The sequence below is a fragment of the Phaseolus vulgaris genome, chromosome 4 (genome assembly GCF_051622355.1).
Source record: "Phaseolus vulgaris cultivar YP4 chromosome 4, ASM5162235v1, whole genome shotgun sequence".
Taxonomy (NCBI): Eukaryota; Viridiplantae; Streptophyta; class Magnoliopsida; order Fabales; family Fabaceae; genus Phaseolus; species Phaseolus vulgaris.
The window spans coordinates 8,487,155-8,503,556 of record NC_143501.1 but is presented as its reverse complement, the minus strand read 5'-3'; the positions used below and the strand labels follow the sequence as shown (position 1 = coordinate 8,503,556).

At 31.7% G+C, this 16,402-nt stretch overlaps 1 protein-coding gene across 1 annotated transcript; it reads left to right on the top strand.

Moving 5' to 3' along the window:
• The first annotated feature begins 2,257 nt into the window (after positions 1–2,257).
• Positions 2,258–3,850, top strand: LOC137837108 (uncharacterized). The gene has a single exon (XM_068645968.2). The coding sequence runs from the start codon at positions 2,473–2,475 to the stop codon at positions 3,667–3,669; it is 1,197 nt and encodes a 398-aa protein (XP_068502069.1). The 5' UTR covers positions 2,258–2,472; the 3' UTR covers positions 3,670–3,850.
• Positions 3,851–16,402: the final 12,552 nt, after the last annotated feature.

Sequence of the window (16,402 nt, the reverse complement as noted above, 5' to 3'; positions counted from 1 at the left end):
GACACATTTTTCATTTTTTTTTATTTATTGACTTTTTATCACAACAATTAACAATGAAAAAAAAATTCAAAACAAAACTTTACACATTAATTGTACTCCCTCTAAAAAATCAATTAACTTTGTACTGTAATTAAAAAGTTAGAGGCTTAGAAAGTCAATTACAACAGTGTAACACTAACAATAATTTCAATTGGCAAATGTCAAGATTTACACCTAAAGCATAATCAAATTCAATTATGACTTCAATTATAATAGAAGAAACTTAGTTGCATTAAAAAACATAAATCAAAAGCAATAAATAAATATATGGTTTAATTTCGTTGTAGTTGATTTTTTTGAACTCTCAAAACTTCCCACCAAATCAAAAGAGGCAGTTTAAAAGAAAAAGATACAATGCGACAAAATTTGGTTTTTTACTGTTTATAATTTTTCGACTTGATCTTTTATTTTAAAATTGGGTAAATTTAATTTCGAATGATACTAATAATAACAATAATGATAATACTAATACTACAAGAAAATCATGAAATAGAAACTAATTTTTTAAAATAAAAAATAATTAATTGCTATAGTGACTATTTTTTTTTATCAACAATAAACAATAAATAAATTTAAACCATTTCAGGGGTAGTTCAACCCTTATACAAAAATACACAATAACCAACTTTTAACTAGAATCGTCTGCCTAACCAGCGAAAGTACTAACCAAACTAACAACCTAAAAAACGTCAAGAAACCATCATCATGCACGCCAAAGGTTCTAAACACCAAACAGAATAGGAAAACGAAGCAGAACGAGATTTTGCATAGAACCAAGACCAAACCTTTACTTGCACCGTTGCAAACACTTCTGACACATCTGTCACTCCTCTTTTGAAAATGATGAAATTCCTGTGATTCCAAATTTCACTCACAACCCCCACCCAAATTGTACTCCACACAACATTAACTGATTTAGAAGACTGATTCATTCTAAATTGAGCAAAGTTGGGCATAGGGTCAATGTGAAACACAAACGACACTCCAAACCACTTATAGCAACAACACCAAACAGGCCAAGCAAAAACTGCAATTGAAGAACAAATGACGGTAAGACTTTTCCTCCTTCCCACATAGACAACACAAAGTAGTTTCAACCATCACCCCTCGCCTTTCCAGATTGACCCTAGAAGCGATCTTATTTTCCAGAAGCCTCTAAGCAGTAACTAAAGCAGAAGACACGACGTTACACCTCCACAACTTACTGAATACCGAAGAACCTTCTACCTCACTATCCCTCCTAACATGAATATAAGCATAATTAACTGAAAACGTCTGAAGACCCCCCGACCTTCCAAACCCAACTATCCGTCTCTCCCAAAACCAACCTAACATCTTGCAAAACCTACCAAAACTGATCCACCAAAGGCTTCTCCCAATCGAAAAAAGGTCTTCACCAGACTAAATTCCAAACCCAAACACCATTATACCAAGATTCAAGCTCTGCCACCTTTGCATCTTTGGTCAAACATAGAGAGTACAGTCTCAGAAAGGCTCTCTTTAACGCATCAAACCCCAACCAATTATCCTCCCAGAAGGAAATAACCTTTCCATCACCAACTTTCCATTTGAACCCATCTTCAAAACTTCTTCACCAACCCTCGGAGGCCCACACCTCTTTCAAGTCTTTCCACCAAAGAGAACTCCTACGACTTTTTCCTTCCTCTCTCAAGCATCTCCAACCACCATATTTAGAATCAAGAATCTCCTTCCAAAGACCACTCTTATTCGAACCCAACCTCCAAATTCACTTACCTAACAGGGCCAGGTTAAAAATCTTTAAATCAATAATACCAAGCCCCTCAAATTCGCAAGGCTTACATACCTTTTGCCAAGAAGTCCAAGCAATCTTCCTTCCTTTTGATCCCCACCCTCAAAGAAAATTCTTTTGAATCCTAACTAATTTATCTGTCACCCCAAAATGCAGTTTGAATAAGAACATAAAAAATAATGAAATATTTCGCTAATAGAATTATCATTTTCGTCAATCTCACTAATTTTGATCAAAATGATCTTCTATGACCGACATACTCATCATCTAGAGGAAGACTTATACTCAATAAACCTATTATTTAGAGAGTAAGAATACTTTATCTCAGAATTGGACCTTAAATCTTTCAACAAGATAAATGTTTCTTTCACTACCTTTTTACCATGTAACAAGTAAAATATGGTAGAAATGAAAATCTAAAATTAAAGATAAAATGAATTAAACAAATTTCAAGTATTACTTTTTAATGTACTAGAAAATTTTCCCACATCCGTTCACTCCTTAGGTTCCTGTTCAACCTATATGTGAAATTACCTAGCCCAGGACACCCCACACTGTCACATAAATATATACGAGGACAAGGAATTTCAGAGTCTGTACTTCCAATGTTTGGTTTCATCTTCATCTTTTCCATCCCCTCATAAAGAAAAAGAGTGCAAAAAATGGAAAGAGCAATTCATACCAACCTGAATCTAAAGTCACCCACCTCCAAAGACAGAAATAATGAATCTTTTTCCTCTCCTCATCATCTCACATCTGATAAACCAAACAAACCTCAACCACACCATGCCATGAGGCCTAATGGTCTCAGAGCCCTTCACCATGATCCCACCTCAGAGCTCAGAACTTTTGGTGCACACAACTTCTTTAACCGTGAAACCAAAAATGACAACATCCAAAAACTAACCATCAACAGCAACAGTAGAGTCTCTCCCCTGCTCAACATGGACACAGAACACAAACACAATCCAGAACACAGTGACATCACAAAGTCCACAAGGTCATTCTCTGATTCTGCTTCATCATCACTTGGTGGCAATGGTAACTACTACAACATGATCAACAACTACAAAGCTCATTCATTCCATGTTGCAACTCCAACTCCATCACCTTCCTCATCCAAGTCCACTCTCAACAACAAGGCTGGTTTGTTATTCCACCACCCTCAGAAAACTACAACCTCGGCTATAAACCCTCCTCAAACCCTCTCCAATCTCACAAAGAAACTCAGAACTTCTCTGTCAAAACCCATTTGCCTTTTGAGAAGAAAATGCCCTTGCAATGACAAAAAGTCAGTGCAAGTCAAAGGAGACACAAGAATAAACTCTCCAAGACCCAAATCCTCACCCCGACAACCTCAAACCCTCTCACACAACCAAATCCACAATGGTTCCTTGAATCACAAAGCATCACCACCACCAAAGGAGCTGAAATCTCAAAGGCTGTTCCAATTCCAACCTGCCATGAACCAAGCTAGACGGCCATCAAATGAATGCTTCACTTTCCCTTTGGTCATGGCAACAGCAAACTCCACGAAATCCGCAAAACCTCACCAGATTCTTCTGAACGTTGTTCATGAAGAAGAGGACACGCCGCCACGAGAGTCCTTGCATGTGTTCCAGCCTCCAAGCCCCTCCAAGTCACATGCCATGGATGATGATGCGGACAGTGATGCAAGTTCTGATCTTTTTGAGATTGAGAGCTTCTCCACTCAACCCACAGCACTCCCATACCCTATTATTACACCCTCTGTTGCACAGTGCCCTGAAACCACCGATCACGAGTTCTTCTTGGCGGCTGACGCCGGCAGCAGTTTGTGGCGGCGGCTCAGGGACACGGAGGTGTTGCCACCACTTTAAGGTCAAACAATGAGGTCAAATAATAAAGAACTTACTTGGCTGAAGAGTCAAATGAATACTTTTTATTTTTGTCTCAATTTAAGTGTGAATGTTAATCTCTTCTCTTTTGTGCTTGTAAAAATAAATTCTTTTTAATCTCTTTGTGGTGTCAAATTTGTGAATAAATTGAAAGATTGTTAAACGTGTTTGAAGTAGTACTTATTTATCTCAATGAACCACAATAAATTAGTGCTAGAATTAGGATGTTCATGATCAAATCAATCCAATAAAAAAAAATAAGGAAAATTGAAAATCAAATAAATACTAAATTAAACGGGTTGAAAAATTTAAAAGGCAAATAAAATTGTTTTTTTGTTTTTCTTTAATTTTACTTCCACTTAGTTCGAATAATCTTAGCAAGAGTTTTTTTTTCAGTTTTAGAATAAGTAATAATTTGATACTAAAATAAATTATGATTTTATTATAATATAATATTTTATTTAAACAAAATACTTGTAGAGTAGATATTTTTATTATTTACGGTGTCAAAAAAAATTTATTCTTTTGAAATAGATAAAACAATGTGATCAGGTTGGTGAAAAGTGAAAATAATCTTCATATTTAAAGGCAATGAGAAAAACATAGGAGAGAAGAGAAACGAGTTTTCTTTTTTTTAAATGTTAAATAGTAAATATTGTTATTATCCCCCAATATAATTGGTTTTTGCTCAATAATTTTTGTATAAAATATCGTGAGAACATATTTTTACTAAATTTAGAAGAGGTCATTTTAAATAATAAATATTAAAATTGTAGTTGTACTTTTAATGATATGTTAATTTTAGATGATTAAAAATGTTCTTAAATTTTCTGGGGATTACAAGCTAGAATGTTTTACTAAATTACATCTTTGTTTTAGTTGATTAAATTCACTTAAGCATTGTAAAAATTAAGCCCGCTTTGTTTTTATCAATTAAAACACATTTAAATATATTAAAATCACTAAAACTGCACTTTTAAGTGATTTTAACTTGTTAAAATTTGGTTTATAATGGGCTAAAATTTGGTGGAACTTTATAAAATTTTCTTTTAATTGGTTAAAACAATTTTTAATTCGCTAAAAGCGTCATACTTGCAAATGTATGTTACTTATTCTTTTTAAATACATATTGACTCAAAGTTTAACTACAATGAGACCTTTCTGAGAGCTTTACATTTTCGAAAGCACTTTTTTTGAAATTCTATGTAATAATCATGCAATGAAGACGATAGTTTGATCAACTTACACGAAAAAAATCACCATTTTTCCTTTTCGTCATGGTTATATGGTTTAATGAAATTTGTCCAAGTGATTTTATTCAATAATTTTTTTTCTTTTTTAAGTTGTATTGTTCTTGACTAGGATTAGGACTCTTGTAATGTCGTATTTCTTTTTTTATTGTAGAATGTGTAAAAACATGAAATTAGTTTATTAACTTAATTTATGTGATTAAAATATTGGTGTTATTTTTTTTTCCTTATTTCTTACAAGTCAAATGTTTTGTTTTATGATTTCACAATGGGATTTGATTCTGATTTGACTTGAAGTTTGTATGCATTTATAGGTTTCTTTGCTCTATGGATTTCATAATTATATTTTGTCTTGGATATTGTTCACAAATTCTTAATTTTCAACATTTTAGAATTTTCAAATTTTGTTTTCCATTTTGTCGCGAATTTGTCAGATGATTTGTTTCCAATCCTATTTCTATGATATTGTAGATTTTATTCTCTAATTCTTTCACTCAAATTCATTTTTCGTTTTGATTTAGATAATAAATTTGGATTTTTTTTATCAGACCCACTTGCATAAGTAGATGCTCTTATCATACTCATGCATCAATGCAATAAACTTGATGTTGTGTTTTTTTCAATTAAGTAACATGAGTCACTAGATTATCCACTCCACTAAACCATGAGTATTTTATACTTATCACCTCGTCATAGGAAGATAAAAAAGAAATACATATTAATTTATCTTAAAAATAATTATTAATTTCCTATTCGATTATTATTATTACATTTTATCCCATAAAATCTATCCTTCTAGAGTTTTAAAGAGTCAAATACAAATCTATATATCATCTATTGTATTTTGTTAGATTTAAATGAATTAAATAAATCAACAAAACATATACATTGGAATAGGTCAAAATTTAAACATTCTCAACTTTGTTAGAGATCCTACATCAACTAGAAAATAGAACATTTCATAGTTTATAAGTAAATGCAAACCTCACTTTATAAGCTAATTTTATAAGATTGAGTTAGGCTTAAAATCCACTTTTTAATATGGTATTAGAATCATTTAGAGTCTATCCTAGTGAGAGTTTGTTGGGCTTATTATGCCACCTGCTATCGGACCGTTATCGGACTACCCATAAATATATAGTCTCACACACAAGTTGGCTAACAGCCTCGGCATGAGGGGTATGTTGGAGATCCCACATCGACTAGAAAAATTAGAACATTTCATACTTTATAAGTAGGTGCAAACTTCACCTTATAAACCGGTTTTATAAGATTAAGACTTAAAATCCAATTTTTAATAAACGTCACTAATTAAATTTAAATAAAAATATCTTAAAAAATGAAAAGCAACTATCTCGTGATCTTCTAAAACTATTTTTCAACTTCTCTTCTGATATTAAACATCTTATATTATTTTTATCTATCCAAGAAGAATTTAAACTGATAAAACATTGACAGCCATGAAAAAGTTAAGCAAAGAAATTGGCTTTTAACACATCATCCACTTTCCCTCACAATTTGAGGAGGGCACCGAGATGATTCTCTACTTTTCTTTCTTTCCGGAAGATGAGCATGCACCTGTGAAATCACCAATACTGGGTTTCCAAATAGGTTCGATGGGTCCTTTTCTAACTCGCTTTTGATCCAAAGTCTTTGTCTCCTCTGTGGCTTGTCTTCTACTTCTGAACAGTTCCAACATGCATGATTGTGTCCATCACATGTCAACAACAATTATGAGAAACTGATTTAGATTTTCCTCCATTCACCATTCACCATTCACCATTATGCTTAGCTATAATCCACTTCTGTTTACGTCTACATCATCACTGTGTAAATGTGGATAACCCAGGTTGAACACTTGCTATCATAATCCCCGTGGCCAATGACCAGAACAAAGCTAAAGCATTCACTTGCTTTATATGTAGCTCTATTATCATGGGATCTATATGGATTTACATGTGCTATATTGATTGGATCTTCTGGCTATACATTCAGCCTCACTATTCAATTTTGTGCATTATTACAACCTCAACTTTTTTATCAAATTGTTTTATACAGATGATTGTATATTATTATAAGATTAATTAATTGTTATATTAACAAAGTTAGATAATGTTTTGACCTCAACTCCGTTGGGCAGCATTGCTAAGGTTAATCACTACATCTGAGGTATTGTCTGTTTTGGAGGTCGGTGTTTCGTCACGGTTTTATTCTTAAAAGGCGTATCGGTGGGTTGAGGGAGGGGAAGTATATAAACTGTCATTGGTCTCAACTCCTGAACGATGTAGAACTATGTTGGTGTACGGGAACAAATATTATTTTATAAACTAAAAATATATTGATATCTAAATTATTTTCTATTATTAATAAATATTTTTTAAATTTATTTAATTAACTATCAAGATTTTAAGCTATCAATTATAAAATCTAAATAATTTATAATTATTGGTGTGGTGCTCATCATATCATCTATCATTTAGTGTGGTGCTCATCCATAGAGACATGGCAATTAGGGATAATTTGGAGTGACGAGGATCATGGCTCATGTGGTAGACGTATTGAACAAAAGTAGCTAATGTATTACATGTCATTACGAACATGGGCCAATATCCTATAAGAAACAATTACTAGAAAATATTTCAAATAGTAAAAAGAACTTCATAAAAAACAATGAATATATATACTAAATGGTCTAAGCAAGATTCTATAACTCAATATTAAGATATTGAATGTAATATTTGACACCCATAGTAAAAAAAAGTTAAAAATATTGCTATATCATTGAAAAATTACATCATAAACAAGCCTATTTTAGCGACATTAAAAAATCGATCTAAAAGGTAAGAAGTTGATGTTAAATTGTTATTAATATAAACATTGAGTTAGTTCTTTAAAGAATTCTATAGATGTTTGTTTGGAAAATCATAATTAATTTTCTCTTTGGTATAGATACAAAATAGGTACTTGCAAAAGTACTAAGAAAATAATAGAAAATAGAGAAAAATAGAATAATGACATCGAAAACTTTTAACGTGGAAAAACCTTCTTAACTTGAGAAATAAAAATCCATGGGACCTAGTCTAGAAAAAGTCTCCACTATGAAAGTAGGATTACAATATTTGTTTCTTTCACTCTATGAGGATACCACTTAATCTCACACAAGAAGGATGAAATACAATATCTCTCTAGCTTCTCACTAGGATTTCTAATCTCACACTATGATGGATATCAACCCTCATTTACTCTCTATGTTGCTCTTCTCCCTTGTTTTTTTTTTCTTTTCCTTACAAGTTTCCCTTTTTATAAAGAATGAGAGGAAAAATTCTTCATAAATAAATAGTGGATAATTAATGTTTGTCACATTTTCAAGATATCTTAAAAATACTATCTTAAATTTTCTAAGTTTAACTTCATAGTTTTCAAGAGAGATATAATTCCAAAAGATTTTGAAATGATCATCATTGATCAATATATTTAATAGATCAATTATCAAGATTTATTGTTCATGTAGCTATTAAATTAAAAAGAAACTCTTAAAGTTATTATGTTAACATATCTTTTAGTGCATGGAACTAACGTCGGTTAAAGAAATGATAAGTCGTTACTAAATAAAAAATATTATGTTATTAGTTAAACTTAACTTTGAGGAAGCTAGTTTATATATATACTAATTCAAATATATCGATTTCAGTAAAACTAGTTTGACGGAATTTAAATTTAAATTTAAATTAAAATAGTATCTCATAAAGTTGATACTAAGATTTATGAAAAAATTAAAAATATAATGTCTGTTTAGTTGAGGCTAAGTACTTATTTAGTCTAAATAATATAAAGTGTGGCGTCTGACTAGCTGGTTATAGCTGGTGCTATCAATATATATAAATAAAATTGTGTCTATTGTGTTGATTTAGCTCAACCAAATTTCCTGTTTCAATTAAAAATATCAATTCAAATTTGAGGACCTGGTTGTAAACCCTAAACATCAATTTTAAATCAAATTTTTAATTCAAATGTGTACGGGTACCGGGCGAGACTGGGACCCACCTGGCTGCCCGATGTCCAGTCAACCTGCCCGAATGACCGAAGGCTGAGACCCCTTGAGGACTTGGCCGAAAGACCAAGGGTCTGAGACCTTTTGTAGACTTGGCCGAGAGACCGAGACCGTTGAAGACTCAACTAAGACGGCCGAAGGCCACGGGTGTTTGGCCGATGGCCAATCCTCACCCTGAGAATTTGGCCGATGGCCGAACCCCATTACAATTAACGCTCAAACCAAGATCAGTGAAGCTAATCCATCACCAAGAATTAGGTAATGCAACCCTAAGCGGTATCCACCTCGATAAACGGGCCCAACAAGGTAGGCCCACTAGAATAATATAAATAGCACGCATTTCAAAGAGTAAGGTATGTCATTATTACTGTTCACCTACCTGAGAGCTAACCACCCGCTTTACTGACTTGAGCGTCGGAGTGCCTTCGCAGGTACCCCCACCATCCGGTGTTCCCCCGACGACCGAGTCCCGAGCGCCGAAGGATAAGCAAGAGGGCGAGAAGAATCCCAGCTCATCACCCAGTCACCTGACCGACCGAAGGAAGACGAAGAAGACTTCAATAGTTCTCTAGGTCCCATCTCCCTAGCAGGAACAAAATGGAATTTCAATTTCAAGTCCAATTTGCATATATAATGACGCTGAAATACTTTTCAATGAATTAAATTGTGACCATTATGATTGGCACTATTTACATATAAAAATCGTCACTTTAAACAAAGTGTTAAAGTGACGGGTGTTGTTGTGGTAGCATAAGACCGCCACATTAAACTTTGTGATGACCAGTTCTATGACGGTTCGGGAAACCGTCATACGCGTATAATGTGGTGTTTATAAATGCCAGTTTATATGAAAATAATTGTCATCGTATACAACGTTTTTTGTAGTGAAATATAAATATAAAAAAAATGTTAAAAGAATAACTTACATAAGTTTCACGAGCACGAGTATCAACCCAATTACCCTTCTTATTTGTGTGGGTGACCATAAATAGTTCATCAAGTTCTAGAGGATGACCATATTGACATTCCTAATAATGTTGTACAATAGAAGCATTATAGGTTGCAAATGTAAAATGAATTTCATATAAGGTAGTGACAAGTACTTACCAAGGTCACTACAATATCTGTATGTAGTTTTCGACTTGTGGAGTGCAGTGCTCCACCATGAGTTGAAGCCCTATTGACTTTATTCTGAGTTGATTTATCTTTGAATTGTTGTGAATCCCAACAGTTCAGAAGCTCAATCCATGGCTGCTCGTCTATCCAAGTAGGTCGGACACCTTTTCGCCCTAGCTTTGGCCAACATGTCACAAAGTCGTTTTCTGACTTTAGACTTATAGTCCTTTTTAATTTGTCACTCATCCTGAGGTGCCCAAGTGACTCTACTCTGTTAAAAACAAGAAAATAGTTTGTTTCAATTTTCCCATTTTGGTTTATCTATATGAAATTGTAATTAAAAATTAAAATTACCTAAAAGTCAGTCCACCATTTTAGTTTGTCCTCCTCAGGCATGGTGTCATAATGATGATATGGACCTCTAAATTGAATTGAATGCAATGTTCAGTGGCCTCACTAGCAAAATGATTTGGCATCCAACTACAATACAAACAAATCAAATTACATACATTGTAATATGAAGATAAAATTAAATATAAATTTAGGATGACTTACCCTCTACTAAGAAGTCGGATGATGACCCTACTAGTAGGGTCACGTTGGACCTCTTCAGGGGGAGGTCGTGCTCTAAAGCAGCAGTGACACCATGGTCAACATAGTTAGAGAAGTCTTGCAAGATATTTAAGGAAAAATTAAAAATGCAATTTCCTAAATTATTTCTAAACGCTAATAATTTTTTTTCCAAAACAAATTATGATTTTTTATTAATTTCATATCCTTTTATTAATTAAGTATCCTTTTATTAATTAATTCTCCAAAATTTTCAGCCATATTCTATCAATTATTAAACTCAAACTTTAATTCCATTTTTATTCCAGAACAACATTAACAAAAGTCCATATTAACAATCCATAAAGATTTAAAAAGTTTGAGATAACCTATTCAGAAATATGTTGATTAACTTGTTGAATTTTAATCTCATCTTAATGACTAAGACATTAAAATTATAAGTTTTGGCTAAGTAAAATGTGTGTCATTACATTCACACAACAACATTCACAGACCAACACAACTCAATAGAGAGCACTACATCAACAAAACAATCAAATTAATTAAAAAATTCTGAAATTTAAGTTGACCTTCGTGAAGCATGAGGTGGACCTCAACAGTTGCGGTGAAGGCTAGAGCTGAAATGAAAAATATGAGAAAAACTTAGCGAGAGCGAAAATGGAGAAGAGGCAAAAAATGAAGACCAAAGTGCACAATGTCAGACCAATGATGGCGACATGGTGCAGTGGAGAGACGACGACAGTGACAACAATAAATGGTGGAGTGCATCGGAGACGGCAACAACAAGCGTAGGAGCGGAGTGGAGTGCCGACAGTGATGGTGGAGTGCAGCGGTGACGGTAGAGTGCAGTGGTGACGATGGAGTGCAGCGGCGACAGTGGAGTGCAACAGGGACAACGGAGTGTAGCGGGCAGTGGAGGCAGAATGTATAAGGAAGGAAAATTGGGAAATTAAGTTTTGTGATTTGGAGAAAACTAAACTGAGCGGGACAACGTGAATTTGTTTTTTAAATAGGTAGACTATGCATCAGACATGACCGACACATAGCTTTTATAAAACTTAATTTAATTAAAAACAGAATTAAGACTTCAAAAACTAAATTAATACTTTTAAAAAATTAATTCAATTTTTTTTAAAAAGTATTATTTTAAATTTATACAACAAATAAATTAATTTAATGTATAAAACCAAATGCATTTAATTTATACAACTAAAAAAACTTTCTTTAATTTATACAAAAAAAAATTAATTTAATTTATAGAAAATAAAATAAAATAATATATACAAAAAAATAATTTAATTTATACAAAAATAATAACTTAATTTATACAAAAATAATAATTTAATTTATAGAAAAAAATATTCATTTGATTTATACAACAAAAAGTTAATTTAATTTATACAACATAAAATTAATTTAATTTATACAACAAAAATTAATTTAATTATAAAATATATATATATATATATATATTTAATTTACACACAAAAATATTAATTTAATTTATAAAAAAAATATTCATTTAATTTATATAACAAAAAATTTATTTAATTTATACAACAAAAACTTAATTTAGTTTATGCAACAAAAAATATATTTAATTTATACAACAAAAATTTAATTTAATTTATACAAAAATAATAATTTAATTTATACAACAAAAATAAATACATAATTAAATTAAACTTTGGTTTGGAAAATCATTTATCCTTACAAGTGTTCTTTCTATCTATTATTATCTAAAAATAATCAATTTATTAATGTCTTGACGAAGTCAAAAAATAACTTTTAAGATGTGATATTGAAAAAAAAGGTTCCCAATCAAACAATTCCATCAAATTAAGTATAACTTGTATGTGTCATAGCATCTACTACTACAAATATCAATGAACTCTATTATTGAAATTGCTCATGAAACCCTCTTTTAACCTTTACAATCGAGTTCTTAGTTCAACTCTTACCTTATTAAATGAAATAAAAAAAAACAAGTACATATGCCCCACCCAAAATGCGCAATGAGTTAGGGTTATGAACTTATAATCCAAAATCTAATGATCAACTATATTCCATGATTCTAAATTCATTTTATGCCAAACTCAATTGAAATGGAGTTATATATGTTACATTTATTAATAAGTAAGTCTACAAAAAATACTATGTCAAAGACCTCTTATTCATGCAATGAGAATTGTCTTACATGGTACAACATTTATGTTCTTTAATATGAGGTCAATGACATGCAGTAAAAGAACCTAAATCTATGAATATGTTCTTTAGTGTATTGGGAAACTGTATTAACACACTTAAATGGAATATTGCACATGTGTCATCTCGTAACTCAAAACTTACTACATTATTATGTCTTTCAGCTGAAAAAACATCAATTTCTTTTGAAGATCATATTCAGTAACTATAACAATTGCATTTATAGAAACGTGGGCAAGTTTGGGGCAATCTAAGACTTAAGAATAAGTTACTTACTCACACACTTAGTCTTAATATGTTTGAATCATAAACATTCTCGATAAATCTTTAAAGTGATCTTATGTTCATTTATGAAAAGTAACATCTTTTAAATCACAATAGATATCAAAGTAATATCACAAATTCATTTATCCATTACATAAATATACATTCAAATTATTCAAGTTATCAATAAAAAAGTTTTATCTCACTTTTTATTTTCTTAAATTTACTTTCAGATTTTAAGATAAATTGATTCTCTATTTTTAAATACATTCATTACATTTTACATTAATTAATTACTTCATGTTAAATTTATATTTCTAAATTTATGTATATTTTACATAATATTTACAAAATTTAAATACGTATTTATTTTACTCAATTATTATTTTTCTACATCTTTCAATTCTTTATAAACTTTATAAGATAATTTCTTCAAATAATTTTAAAATTGAACACTTACTCAATTTAATAAATTTAATTTAACTAATTTATATCAAAATTTAAATATTTATTATAATATTTATTTTATATAATATTTATAAAATTTAAATACGTATTTTCTTTTACTCAATTATTATTTTTCAACATTTTTCAATTATACATTTTTCAATTTAAACATGTATTATTAAAATTAAAAAATTTATTATAATATTAAATGAAATTTAAAATAAATACTATACACTATTAAAAATTAGAATATTTATTACCATATTATATATTTAAAAAATTTAAATATTAAAATAATATTATGAGTCCACTACAGCCCACACCAAATATTTTTTTTCTACGAGTACCGTCAGCCATGTCGACTCACAACTTAAATTAAACATTGGTGATGGTCGAAGCAAAATAAAATTATTATTATTTTTTAAAATTTCTTCCTGTAAACCTATGAAAAATTAATTTGCATCGATTTTTCGTGAATTTGATCGACAAAAAGCGCGTCCACACTAGTTCCACGTAAATATTATTTAAGCTAATTAGTTGTTTTCTTGTACTAATTAATTTAAATTCTAAATAATAATTAAATTTTAATTATAATAGGTAATAGCAAAATTCATTTTCAGATCAAAATAAAATGAAAATTTAATTTCAATTATAATTGCTAGAAATCAATTTCAATGTCATGTCTCATTGGTCAGTGACGAGGGTGACGATGAGGATTGGCCAGGAGGGTTTTCAAAAAAAGGGTTTGGAAATCATGCAGGACACCAAAGAAAATGAATTTTTTTCAGAAAATGATTTTTTTTTTTCTGGGAAAAGGGAGCATAGAAAAATGTAACATGTTTTTCTTTAAATAAAAGAGGGGACTGAGATGAAAAAAATGCAAAGAAATAATAATTTTAAATGTTATAAATATGTTTTATTATATAAATAATTATGAAAAAAAAATCAAAATCATTAACCGTCAACACGAAATTTTGTACTATGAGGGCAATTTTGTTTAGGACTTTTATATAATCTTCGTTTATAATTTTTTATATAAATGACACCTCTGAAGAAACTACTACTTAATCATAGATAGATAATTCATTTTTTATTCTGCATCTCAAAATTAATATCTCTAAAAAAAATGTAGCACATATTCTTCTTCACATAGTCTATTTTTCTAAGATTTTGTTCACCATTACTAATTTTATATATGTAGAGATATTAATGATAAAATCCAGGAGAGCCAAAATGGTTCCCTTCCATTTTTGTACAAACTCAATCTCTTGTGTTTTGTTATGTTTTTCAACCTTCATTTTTTGTTTTTACTACTCCTTTTAGTATTAAATATTGTAAAGGTATTTGGCACGAAGAACGTTGTTATTGTTGGATCTTAAACAGGCTTATGATAATGTTTTGTCTTTGACGTATTTATCAAATTGACATACCATAGGCATGATGAAGGCTACAGTACAAGCCCAAAAAAATGTGGCCTATTGTTGTATTAAATGTAAACTCATGTTATAATTTTTAAACAAAAGTTTTAGCACTTGTTTTTATTATATAGTTTAATCTCTCTTTATTTTAGAGTAGGCGTCATTCATCACCTTATGCCTTTTAGGGAAGGCAAAAGCAACATCCAACATAAACACTATGAAAGCTGTATTTGTACTAATTATGTGAGAAAGACTCCAAAATCTATCTTCACTTCATCCTTCCTGACTCTCCTTTTCTCCATTCGTACCTCTTTTCTCGATCACTCTTTGGAACTATCTTTCGGTCTTTCCGTGTGTGAGGTGGTACTGCAGAAACACTCTCTTATCTCTTATTAATTGATTTGTGTACTTAATTAATTTTATTTATCTTTCATGCTTGTCCCTTACTAACACTGACACTTGTATGCTTCTCCACGTAATATTTCCACATTCGCACTGGTCCTTATCTTCTTTCGGCCTCTCAGCCTTTCGACTTTATAGGTAAGCCATTTCAGGTACCCCCATTTGACTTTATTTTACAATCACAAATCGGACAATCAGCTCGGTCATTGTGCAAGATCAAGATAAGGTCAAAAAACCGATATACTTTATGAGTAAGGTATTGCAGGGACCGGAGATACAATACTAAGCTATCGAGAAGGCTGCTTTGGCAGTATTATTCACAACTCGGCAGCTCTGCCATTATTTTTAGAGCTTCACTGTGATTGTAATGACTAACTTGCCCATTCACAAGGTTCTTCAGAAGCCTGACATAGCAGGACAAATGGTTATTTAAGCGGTGGAGTTGTTCGAGTTTGATATATAGTACGAGCCTTGGGGCCGATTAAGGGGCAGGTGTATGCTGACTTCATGGTAGAGCTTGCATCAGAGGGCCCTCAGCCTGATCCTTGACGACTTTTAGTGGGTCCTTTCAGTGGATGGATCCTCCAACCAACAGGGGAGTGAAACTATGGTCATTTTGGAGGGACCTAATGGCCTGTTAATCGAGCAAGCCTTGAGGTTTGCATTCAAAGCAAGCAACAACCAAATAGAGTATGAGGCTTTGGTAGCAGAGATGTTGTTGGCCAAGGAGTTGGGAGCTGGAAGTCTGTTGGTAAAGAGTGACTCATTGCTTGTCACTAGGTAGGACACGGTGAGTATCAGGCCAAAGATTCGCAGCTAGCCTCGTATCTCAGGTATGTCATGCTTTTGAAGAAAGCCTTCTCCACGTTTGAACTTGTCCATGTTCCTAGAGAGCAGAACTCTCGAGAAGACCTATTGGCCAAGCTGGCGAGTTCGAGACAGGGGTTGACAGAGGTTGGTGATCCAAGAGACCTTGAAGTCGCCCAAGACGA

Excerpts from the sequence above, each read along its gene's own strand:
- LOC137837108 (XM_068645968.2), top strand. The coding sequence starts at position 2,473 with ATGGAAAGAGCAATTCATACCAACCTGAATCTAAAGTCACCCACCTCC.